This window comes from Benincasa hispida, chromosome 5 (genome assembly GCF_027475165.1).
Source record: "Benincasa hispida cultivar pf3 chromosome 5, pf3_genome.v1.1, whole genome shotgun sequence".
Taxonomy (NCBI): domain Eukaryota; kingdom Viridiplantae; phylum Streptophyta; class Magnoliopsida; order Cucurbitales; family Cucurbitaceae; genus Benincasa; species Benincasa hispida.
Window position 1 is genome coordinate 37,933,336 of NC_143482.1, and position 12,715 is coordinate 37,946,050.

General features: G+C 37.1%; 1 protein-coding gene and 1 long non-coding RNA gene across 2 annotated transcripts; both read right to left on the minus strand.

Moving 5' to 3' along the window:
* Positions 1–235: 235 nt before the first annotated feature.
* LOC150036105 (uncharacterized) lies at positions 236–12,562 on the minus strand. Its single transcript, XR_016529731.1, has 3 exons — positions 10,770–12,562; positions 614–1,664; positions 236–391 (listed from the first exon to the last, which is right to left on the minus strand). It is a non-coding gene; the product is annotated as an uncharacterized LOC150036105 (long non-coding RNA).
* Positions 3,454–4,203, minus strand: LOC150036106 (uncharacterized). Its single transcript, XM_090314225.1, has one exon. The coding sequence runs from the start codon at positions 4,099–4,101 to the stop codon at positions 3,586–3,588; it is 516 nt and encodes a 171-aa protein (XP_090170351.1). The 5' UTR covers positions 4,102–4,203; the 3' UTR covers positions 3,454–3,585.
* Positions 12,563–12,715: the final 153 nt, after the last annotated feature.

Below are 12,715 nucleotides of genomic sequence, written 5' to 3' on the forward strand. Positions count from 1 at the left end.
AAAAATGTTTGTAAATGGGTTTAAAAAGAAGGGCAATCAATTTACAATTTATACCCTTGATGTAACGACTTGACTTTCTAAGACTTATACTATATTGTTACTATATGCATGCATAAATCTCAAAACAAATTTCTCATAAATTTTAACTAAAATCAAAAGAATTTTATTAAGTAAATAGCTTTTGTAAAATCTAAATAAGTGAAAATCTTTGGCCGAGGTCCTCCGAAAATAAAAATAAATTTCATGAAGCTTTATAAATAAAAATTTCAAACAATGGAACTCTAAGTTCAAACATCAAGGCTGGAATTTAAAATATTAAAACATAAAAACATGAGCGGAAACATCTCTTTGGTCCCAATGGCACGGTCACGCCGGTGTGTCCTTATCCTATCTGAAAACATAACATAATAAAGAATGAGTATAAAAGACTTAGTAAGTAACCCCACTATCGGGGTCAGGCTATGCATTTATGTCCAATAAATACAAATTTATAGTGAGACATGCAAAAACCTTTACAAATCCTATATGGCCATCTAATGGATAATTGAATCCACCCTACTATAGGTGAGATATATTCTAAACCTCTGGTTAAATCTTGAAGGAGATCACTAACCTCTGATGAAGTCCCGAAGGAAATCACAACCTCTGTTGAATCCCAAAGGAGTCCCAAACTTCTGGTGAATCGTGAAGGAAACACAAACCTCTAGTGATTCTCGAAAAAAAACACAAACCTCTAATGAAATCATGAAGGAGATCACTAACCTCTAGTGAAATCCTGAAGAAGATCACTAACCTTTGGTGAATCCCAAAGGAAACACAAACCTCTGGTGAAATCCCAAAGGAGATCATTAACCTCTAGTGAAGTCTCGAATGAAATCACAACCTTTGGTGGGTACACAACTACAGGTAGGGGGCAACTATCACTAACATAAATTTCATGCAATAAAATCAAAGTCCCACAATCATGGAAATATATCATCATGCTCACACATCCTTATAACATATCATATAAAACTTAGTTCATACTTATACATCCTCATAAAATATTTCATAAAATTCTAGATCATGCATATTCACATAACATGTCTCAGGCAGAATTACCATTATGCTCATATATTCTCTTTTAAATTATCCTAATGGTATAGTCCGACACAAAAGCGGTTCTAGTAGTAAGATTACTTACCTTGGAATTAAGTCCAAATAGCGCAATTCAACTTCGCAAAACCTTGTATTTTGAATAACTCAAAAAACATAAACCAAAATTAAATCCAACATTTAGGGCACAATTCGAATCACAACTTAACCCGAATGTCTCCAAACAACTTACCTAAGACGTGGTTTGATCCAAAACCACTTCGAAGCTTCAAAATCAATACGATCCATGTAACGCCTGGATCCTTTCACCTTATGATCCAACCGCTACGACATGCATACTTAGACTTTTCTATCATGAGATGAATTTTGGTTGAAATTTCAAAGAACATATCTAAATTTTATTATTTAGATAGAAAAACTATATAAAAATTTATTTATCAAAACACCAGGCTCTATAAAACATTAGCGTGATGGTACAAAATGCATGTGCCTATAATAGTGAGTTTGATGGTTGCCCATTTGAGCGACGTCCAACTCTGCCATCTACGCTGTGTCCTTACCTACAAAGTCTGTAAAAATATAGGATGAGTATATAATATACCCAGTAAGTAGTTATCACATAGGGTAGTGACCAAATGCACAATCACAAGCAACATGTCATGAAAACATATGATTGGGACCGAAAACGTATAATAACATGTGGTGGTCGGTTATGCTTCCAACATAAATCTCTCCGCCCTGATAGGAAGATGAGAACCTAAGCGAAACTAACTCATCTGATGATTAGCGGGTCATGCAGTCAGTAGGGCCAGAGTCGCATCCAACATCAACCATTAGCATAAACGTTATGCTTCCAACATAAATCTCTCCGCCTTGATAGGAAGATGAGGACCTAAGCGGAAACTAACCCATCTGATGATTAGCGGGTCATGCAGTCAGTAGGGCCAGAATCGCATCCAACATCAACCATTAGCATAAATGTAATATTGGACTAGAGGGGTGCAACCATACATACCCTGCTAGTCTCTAGCATAAACATAACGTAAGATTAGACCTGGAGGGGTGCAACCATACATGCCCTGCCAGCCCTTGAAGCATAAATTTCTCCGCCCTGATAGGAAGATGAGGCCTTAAGTGGAAACTAACCCATTTGATGATTAGTGGGTCATGCAGTCAGTAGGGTCAGAGTCACATCCAACATCAACCATTAGCATAACCATAAGATTAGACTGGAAGCATAACTTACACCTAATTAAAACTTGATTTTAACGTAATCGTGAACAAACATAATGCATGGGGTCCCTTGTAGAGAAACGTGTTCTAAACATGTAATGCAATATAACAATTAACATAACCATGCAATATAATAAAGGTACACTACCATAGAACATTTAAAGAGAGGTGAGATAAACTACTTACCTTGATTGTGATCTAATTATTCCTTATTATTCTTTATGATTTTATCAGCAGAGTTTTCCCTTTTTAAATCAAAAGAAGAAATTTGGGCAGCACTTTACCCGAGCTTTTCTCTTTTAATCTCACAGAACTTCCTCACTCACACTTACTTTTTCACACGATTCTTTGTTACTGAGATTTGTTTGAGAATGGGTTAAATCTTCGGCAAAGGGTCCTATTTATAGTAGTTTTCAGCTCTTCTCAGTGTGACAAATCATCGTACAGGTGGCTTCTTTAAAATTACTTATGGCTTAAGGATTTCTCTCAATAAGACACCTAATCTTGGCTAATGTTTGCCCTTACGTCATCATTCTTTGTTTGTATTCAATTTTAGGGTTTTTCCATGTATAATCTATAAGATCGTGGCCAAATTCAACGCATAATTCACGCTTCTGTCCAAATCTCGCTAACTCTGTTAAAATCTCGCTCTCTCCCGTTTTCTCGCTAGGAATTCACTCTGTCCAGTTTTCTTGCTGGAAATCCCGCTCTTTCCATTCTCGCTCTTAAATTTTCTCTTCCGTCTCGCTCTCTCCAGCTTTCTCGCTCCCGCTCCCGCTCCCGCTCTCACTCTCGCTCTCGCTCCCACTCTTTCCTACTGTCTTGCTAAGAATAGCTCTCTTTACTCTCGCTCTCCCCAACTTCCTCATTATAATTCTTGCTCTCTCCAATTTTCCTTCAATCTCGCTCTCTCTCTAGGGATCTCGCTCTTTCTACTCTCGCCAGCCCCAATCTCGCTAGCATCGCTCGCTGGGTTTCTCGCTCTCCAATTCTTTCTTCGATCGCGCAACTCTCTTCTCAGAATCTCGTTTTCTCCAGTTTTCTCACTGGTGTGGCTCTCGCTCTCTCCCACTTTCTCGCTCCCGCTCGCTCCTTTATTCATTATCTTTTGGATAATGAATAAATTTCAAATTTCAAATTTATTTTTTTTTTTTCCTTCTAAATTTCCACCCCTTTAAATAAAGTTTCGTCCTGCTTATTATTTGACATTTAATTTCCTGTATGCGTACAAATCTGGGTCGTTACATTCTTCCCCCCTTAAGAACTTTCGTCCTCGAAAGTTTCTTGGTTCTTAAAAAGATAAGGGTATTTGTCTTTCATCTCTTCTTCTCGTTCCCATGTAGCTTCTTCCACTTGCTGATTTCTCCAGAGAACCTTCACTAAACTTATTTCTCGATTACGAAGCGACTTATTCTCTTTTGCCAGGATGCAAACTGGAGTCTCCTCATATTCCAAGTTTTCACTTATTTGTAGAGGTTCATAATTTACTATGTGTGATGAGTCAAACACGTATTTTCGAAGCATCGATACATGAAAGACATTATGTATTGTAGAAAGTGTGGGTAGTAATGCCAATCGATAAGCTACTTGGCCAATATGTTCTAATATTTCAAAGGGTCCAATGAAGCGAGGGCTAAGCTTGCCTTTTCGTCCGAAACGCATAATGCCCTTCATTGGTGCTACCTTTAGAAATACGTGATCTCCTACTTTGAATTCCAGCTCTTTTCGACGGTTATCAGCATAATTCTTCTGTCTGCTTTGAGCTGTTCGCATTCTTTCCCGAATTAGCTTAATTGATTCTGATGTTTACTGCACCAATTCAGGTCCTAGTAGTGTTCGCTCCCCAATTTCATCCCAGTGTACAGGGGATCTGCATTTCTTTCCGTATAAGGCTTCGAAGGGAGCCATACCAATTGTCGCCTGATAACTATTATTATAAGCAAATTCTATAAGATGTATCTGCGAATCCCATGCTCCAATAAAATCCAAAGTACATGGCCTCAACATGTCTTCTAGGATTTGATTAACTCGTTCTGTTTGGCCATCAGTTTGTGGGTGGAAGGCTGTACTGAAATTTAGCTGTGTGCCCATTGCTTTCTGTAAACTTTTCCAGAACTTGGAGACGAAACGAGGGTCTCGATCTGAAACAATTGATACTGGGATTCCATGTAACCGGATGACCTCTTTTAAGTACATTTGAGCTAGTGCTTCCGTACTGTGAGTAGTTTTGCATGGTAGAAAGTGGGCCGATTTGGTGAGTCGATCTACAATCACCAAAATCATGTTGTGGCCTTTAACAGTTCTCGGGAGTCCTGAGATGAAGTCCATAGAAATATATTCCCATTTCCATTCTAGAACATTTAGAGGCTGGAGGAGTCCTTGTGGTCGTTGCCGTAGAGCTTTCACCTGTTGACAAACCAAACATTTACTTACATAGTCGGCTATATCCTTTTTCATGTTACCCCACCAATAATGTGCTTTCAAGTCTCGATACATTTTGGTACTCCCAGGATGTATTGAAAAGCATGATTCATGAGCTTCCTTCAATAGTTCTTTCTTGATTTCTTCATTATCTGGTATACATAGTCGTCCACGATAGAGGAATGCAGAGTCTGGGGCTGTAGAGAATTGATTGGTTTCTCCATTCTCTGATTGTCGTTGTTTGTTTAGGTATTTGTCTATTTGTTGTGCATCAATTATCCTTTGTCTTAATGCAGGTCTTGCAATTAACTGTGCTATTTGAGTTGTGAAGGTTTCTGGTATTAATGAGATCTCAGCTCTTTCAAGATCATCTATTATGTGTTTGGAGATGGTACTTAGAGTTGTTGTATGTGCTGACTTTCTGCTAAGAGCATCAGCAACAATGTTAGCTTTTCCTGGATGATAGAGGATCTCACAGTCATAGTCTTTGACTAATTCTAACCATCTTCGTTGCCTCATATTTAACTCTTTTTGGGTAAAGAAGTACTTAAGGCTTTTATGATCTGTATAAATTTGGATCTTTTCCCCATATAAATAATGTCTCCATATCTTTAAGGCAAAGACTACGGCAGCTAATTCTAAGTCATGAACGAAATAATTTTGTTCATAAGGTTTTAGTTGTCTTGAAGCATATGCTATTACCTTTCCGTGTCGCATCAATACACAACCAAGCCCCTTCTTCGATGCGTCACTGTACACAGTTAAACCCCCTGATCCGCCAGGTATAGTGAGAATAGGGGTTGTGGTCAACCTTTCCTTTAGTTCCTGGAAGTTTGCTCACATGTTTGGTTCCAGACAAAAGGATTATTCTTCTTAGTGAGGTTGGTTAAGGGTAATGCTATACTTGAGAAATTCTTCACAAATCGTTTATAATATCCTGCTAATCCAAGGAAGCTGTGCACTTTGCTGACTGTTGTTGGGCGAGGCCACTTGCTAACTGTTTCAGTTTTAGCAGGATCTACTAAGATTCCTTCTTGCTTTACAATATGCCCGAGGTAGGCAACTTGTCGCGCCCAAAACTCACACTTGGAGAATTTGGCATACAACTTTTCATTTCTTAATATGGAAAGAACGTCCCTAAGATGTTTTTCATGTTCTGCCTCAGACTTGGAATAGACCAAAATATCATCTATAAATACGATCACGAAGTTATTAAGATGGTCCTTAAAAATTCTATTCATCAAGTCCATGAAGGTTGCTAGGGCATTCGTTAATCCAAAGGGCATCACAACGAATTCATAATGCCCATATCTTGTTCGGAAAGCAGTCTTGGGTATATCCGACTCCTTGATTCGTAGTTGATGATATCCAGATCGTAAGTCTATTTTGGAGAATACTGAGGCTCCTTGTAATTGGTCAAATAGGTCATCAATGCGTGGGAGTGGATACTTATTTTTTATTGTCAACTTATTCAACTCCCGATAATCTATACATAAACGCATTGATCCATCCTTTTTCTTAACAAATAAAACAGGTGCTCCCCATGGAGACACGCTAGGGCGTATAAATCCCTTATCTAACAATTCTTATAATTGTATTTTGAGTTCTTTTAATTCCGCAGGTGCCATTCTATATGGTGCTTTAGATATTGGTTCAGCTCCGGGAATTAGATCTATACAAAATTCTATTTCTCGATTCGGTGGTAAACCCGGTAGCTCTTTTGGGAATACATCTTCAAATTCTCTTATTACAGGGATGGCCCTAATTTCATCCTTTTGGTTTTTTAAATCTACTACGCTTGCTAAATATGCCCAAGCTCCATGGTTGAGCAAATGCTTAGTTTTTAAGGCTGAAATTATTCTTGGGACTGATTATGTATTAGAACTCTTAAACTTAAACTTGGTTCCTGCTGGAAAGGTGAATATGACCTCCTTATTATGGCAATCTATGCTTGCATAGTTTGTTGCTAACCAGTCCATACCTAGTATTATGTCGAAATCACTTATGTCTAGGATGATAAGGGTCACCCCTAGTTTATGTCCTGATACTGACAATTCACAGTTTTCTACTACTGAGTGGGCCAACATAGATACTCCGGCAGGAGTAGCTACGGATAGAATATAGCCTAAGGGCTTTGATGTTAATTGAGCATGTTGTGCAAATGTTGTAGAGATGAATGAATGACTAGAGCCCGAATCAAATAAAGTGAAGGCATAATACTCGAGGATGGGTAATGTACCTGTAACCACTGCATCTTGATTTTCTGCCTCTTGACGTGTAACAGCAAACACCCGTCCTTTCTGTTGTTGGGTGGTCTGGGCAGTTGATACTTGGTTGATGAACTTTGGGCAAGCCCTTGCATAGTGACCCGTCTGGCCGCAGTTGAAACACACCCTTATGTTCCGAAAACATTGCCCCTGATGGTGTTTTCCACAATTTCTACACTTAGAATATGTGAATGTTCGGCTCTTTTGTTGTGACTGTATGCTCTGAGTGCTTCGGAAAATTTTTGCTTGCCGTTGTGAACATTGGAAGCCTTGTTGGGTGAATTTCCTCTTTTTATTTGGCATGAATCCTCGTTCTGAAGTTGAGGTTTTGGCAACAAGATCTACTTCCATGAGTAAGGCCGACTTGAGGGTAAGGACATATTATTTGTGTCGGAAAGCAGTAACTATGCCTCGAATGCCTTCTCTTAATCCCCAAATAAACCTTTCCACCTTCTTCTATTCTGTGTCCACTAGTCGAGGGACAGAGTGAGACAAGAGATCAAATTTTCGTTCATACTCTGCCACCGACATGTTCTCTTGACGAAGATTAAGAAATTCCACTTCCTTTTGATATCTCACTGTCAAAGGAAAATACTTGTTGTAAAAAGCCTGATTGAACTGCTGCCATGAGACTGTACCTTTGATTGTTCTTTGTGTGGAGTCCCACCAGAACTTTGCATCGCCTTTTAACATGAAGGTGGCACAATTTACTTTTTGTTCTTCTGGAATGTTCATATGGCGGAAAATAGTTTCCATTTCTGTTATCCAATTCTCTGCTATAATTGGATCCACAGATGATCCATCAAATGTTGAAGGGTTGAACTTCCTAAATTCTCGAATGTTCATCGAGTCATTTTTATCGTTGGTTGTTGGTGTGGTGGACGAGGTTGTGTTTCCATTACTCATATTTTGTATGAGTAGTTGTAGCGCCTCTGGTGTAAGTAACACATAAGGCGTCTGTCCATGTCCTTGATTTTGATCCCTTGTGGATTCACTTCGAGGTCTGCCTTGTCGTGTTGGAGCCCTTCGTGGTGGCATCTGGTGCACACATTTTATTTTCATAATAAGAAAGCAATCTAATATTTTTTTTAATTATTTACTAAATTACTCGTTTGAAAATTCCTCTTACCAACGTATTTGGCATGGCTATGGGCATCACTTAACAGGCCGAACCATCAAACACCACGACTCTTCTAATGCAATAGAGCCTATTTGGCCCAAACGCTCTGATACCAAATTGTAACGCCCGGATCCTTTCACCTTATGATCCAACCGCTACAACATGCATACTTAGACTTTTCTATCATGAGATGAGTTTTGGTTGAAATTTCAAAGAACATATTTAAATTTTATTATTTAGATAGAAAAACTATATAAAAATTTATTTATCAAAACACCAGGATCTATAAAACATTAGCGTGGTGGTACAAAATGCATGTGCCTATAATAGTGAGTTTGATGGTTGGCCATTTAAGCGACGTCCAACTCTGCCATCTATGCTGTGTCCTTACCTACAAAGTCTGTAAAAATATAGGATGAGTATATAATATACCCAGTAAGTAGTTCTCACATAGGGTAGTGACCAAATGCACAATCACAAGCAACATGTCATGAAAACATATGATTGGGACCGGAAACGTATAATAACATGTGGTGGTCAGTTATGCTTCCAACATAAATCTCTCCGCCCTGATAGGAAGATGAGGACCTAAGCGAAACTAACTCATCTGATGATTAGTGGGCCATGCAGTCAATAGGGCCAGAGTCACATCCAACATCAACCATTAGCATAAACGTTATGCTTCCAACATAAATCTCTCCGCCCTGATAGAAAGATGAGGACCTAAGCGGAAACTAACCCATCTGATGATTAGCGGGTCATGCAGTCAGTAGGGCCAGAGTCGCATCCAACATCAACCATTAGCATAAACGTAATATTGGACTAGAAGGGTGCAACCATACATACCCTGCTAGTCTCTAGCATAAACATAATGTAAGATTAGACCTGGAGGGGTGCAACCATACATGTCCTGCCAGCCCTTGAAGCATAAATTTCTCCGCCCTGATAGGAAGATGAGGCCTTAAGTGGAAACTAACCCATCTGATGATTAGAGGGTCATGCAGTCAGTAGGGTCAGAGTCACATCCAACATCAACCATTAGCATAACCATAAGATTAGACTGGAAGCATAACTTACACCTAATTAAAACTTGATTTTAACGTAATCGTGAACAAACATAATGCATGGGGTCCCTTGTAGAGAAACGTGTTCTAAACATGTAATGCAATATAACAATTAACATAACCATGCAACATAATAAAGGTACACTACCATAGAACATTTAAAGAGAGGGTGAGATAAACTACTTACCTTGACTGTGATCTAATTATTCCTTATTATTCTTTATGATTTTATCAGCAGAGTTTTCCCTTTCTAAATCAAAAGAAGAAATTTGGGCAGCACTTTACCCGAGCTTTTCTCTTTTAATCTCACAGAACTTCCTCACTTACACTTACTTTTTCACACGATTCTTTGTTACGGAGATTTGTTTGAGAATGGGTTAAATCTTCGGCAAAGGGTCCTATTTATAGTAGTTTTCAGCTCTTCTCAGTGTGACAAATCATCGTACAAGTGGCTTCTTTAAAATTACTTATGGTTTAAGGATTTCTCTCAATAAGACACCTAATCTTGGCTAATGTTTTCCCTTACGTCATCATTCTTTGTTTGTATTCAATTTTAGGGTTTTTCCATGTATAATCTATAAGATCGTGGCCAAATTCAACGCATAATTCACGCTTCTGTCCAAATCTCGCTCACTCTGCTCTTAAAATCTCGCTCTCTCCCGTTTTCTCGCTAGGAATTCACTCTGTCCAGTTTTCTTGCTGGAAATCCCGCTCTTTCCATTCTCGCTCTTAAATTTTCTCTTCCGTCTCGCTCTCTCCAGCTTTCTCGCTCCTGCTCCCACTCCCGCTCTCACTCTCGCTCTCGCTCCCACTCTTTCCTACTGTCTCGCTAAGAATAGCTCTCTTTACTCTCGCTCTCCCCAACTTCCTCATTATAATTCTCGCTTTCTCCAATTTTCCTTCAATCTCGCTCTCTCTCCAGGGTTCTCACTCTTTCTACTCTCGCTAGCCTCAATCTCGCTAGCATCGCTCGCTGGGTTTCTCGCTCTCCAATTCTTTCTTCGATCGCGCAGCTCTCTTCTCAGAATCTCATTTTCTCCAGTTTTCTCGCTGGTGTGGCTCTCGCTCTCTCCCACTTTCTCGCTCCCGCTCGCTCCCTTATTCATTATCTTTTGGATAATGAATAAATTTCCAATTTCAAATTTATTTATTTATTTTTTTCCTTGTAAATTTCCACCCCTTTAAATAAAATTTCGTCCTGCTTATTATTTGACATTTAATTTCCTGTATGCGTACAAATCTGGGTCGTTACAATCCAACAACTATATCACCAAAATTAACCTTTATCTCTAATGAATAGTGACTTTAGACCTTCTAATCCAACCTCCAAAAATCATAATTAAAACAAAAGTTAAGCCGACACTTCATAGATATTCAAAAGTTCTCAACAAGGCTTCCAAACCTTACAAAAAAAAGGTCGAGCAATTTTAATCTTGTCGGAAAGCACTTTAAGAGTCTGTAAAACCCAAGTTCAACATCAAAATAATATGAATAAGCCAAAACTTAAACCAAAATTTGATGGGTATTCAAGATCTTCCAAGAAAACCCATAAAACACCAAATAACTTACCCAAAATATCAATTTCGGCTACAATGGCGCTAGCAGCGGTGGCGAGGTGGCAACTATAGACGGGCGTTGCTGTCGGATGGCACAAATTGTTTAGGCTAGCGGTTAGTAGTAAGAGTCTTGCATGAGGAGGGTTTATAAGAGTGAGAGAGAAATGAAATTTCTAATTTTACAGATTCTATTCAGCAGTGATCAAGGACAAACCCGAGCTCCAAACAACAATCCAACCATTCAAAACGAGACTCTATATGTCCCGAAAAGACAGACTAAATTTTAGCACGATCCAACTATTCAAACTTTGGCAATCGATAATTTTGTGAAAATTGTCGTTGAAAAGACGTACTACTGTCTTTCTTTCTCTCCAATTCTGCTTCTTTGCACTCTCCTTTAATTTTAAACATCTCAATTCTTTCATTTTTTTTCAAATTTTAAAAAGATAAATCAAAGATTTTATCACAATATCTCCAAAATCTCCAAAGATTCTATCAAATTAGTAAATCATTTAACTTCTCAAATTACCTTAATTTAGGTTCCAAAAAACAAAATTAAAGGACATAAAATCCATCAATTGGTACAGATTAAATCCTTCCAAATATTTAAATCAATTTAAAACCACATAAAATTAATTATCTCCTCAGTTGTTTTAAGTTGGCTCCAAAATCCGAAAACTAAAACAAATTAAAACCCAACAATTTAAGATAATTAACCCCCATTTATCCGAAACTCGAGATGTTACCCTTGAATTTTGAGAATTGTATCAATTTAAACCCTAAACTTAGGAGTGGAACAAAAAATCGAAAAATCAAACCAATCCAAGCCGATCCAATGGTTTGGTTTCGTTTTTAATATAAAATTTGACATCTTGGTTTGATTGTGGAAAAAACCAAAAAGTATTGGTTAGGATCAATTTTTATTAGAAAAAACAACCAAAACAGAACCAATCTTATAGTATATATGCACCCTTAAAAGTAAACTATTTTTTAGTATTTAATTATTGTGGTGCATATATATTTGTTGTTTAGAAAAAAAAAAAACACAACTATTATGGACCGTGTATGTTTTTTATTTAAAAAATTTCCAAGAAAAAAAATAAAAATGCCAAATTTCAATTTAAAAAAGAGATAGGGAAAGAAATAGATCCAATTTTAATTTTAAATTAGCAAAAAGATCCAATTCAAAACAAAGTCGTAATAAAAATAAAAATTAGAAGGAAAAAAAAAAGAAAATGTCAAAATCAAGAACCAAACTAATATTAAATCGGTCCAAATAAAACCAATCTAATAGTTGTGTTCTTTATTGGACATTGGTTTGGATCCAAACGGATAACCACACCTATCTAAACCCTGAATTTTTGTAAATGTATAATTTAAATACTTTATAAATTGATATGAAAGTTCAGAGTTTAAATTGATACACTTGTCAAAGTTCATGGTTTAAAAATATTTATGAAAGTTCAAGGTTTGATATATTTATAAAAGTTCAAGGTTTAAATTGATCAAATTGTTAGTTTAAAATTTAAATTGACATAAATCCCAAAATTCAGGATTCAAATCGATACAATCCCTAAAATTTAAAATTTATATTGATAAAATTATTAGTTTAAAATTTAAATTGATATAACCCCTAAAGTTCAATGATATAAATTGGTATTTCTTGAAGTAATTTTTTTATATATTTTAAATGATGATATGACATTATAATTTAAAAAAGAATTATAAAAGAATTATCCATTCTCTCTCCCTCCACCATCCTTCACTGACCCATTCTACCTTCCTCCTTTGATCATCCTCCAAAGCTCAAAAAATTAATGACCTATTTAGATTGACAAGAGGAAAAAATATCTGTCAAAATATTCATTCATTTTTATTTAAATCCTTTCGATAAAATCTAGTTAAAATACATTTTAAAAGTTACTTCGAAAAATTGTCAAACACTCTCATTTCTTTCAA

Bases quoted from the DNA above. Each gene is read 5' to 3' on its own strand.
- LOC150036106 (XM_090314225.1), bottom strand. From the start codon at position 4,101: ATGCGAACAGCTCAAAGCAGACAGAAGAATTATGCTGATAACCGTCGA.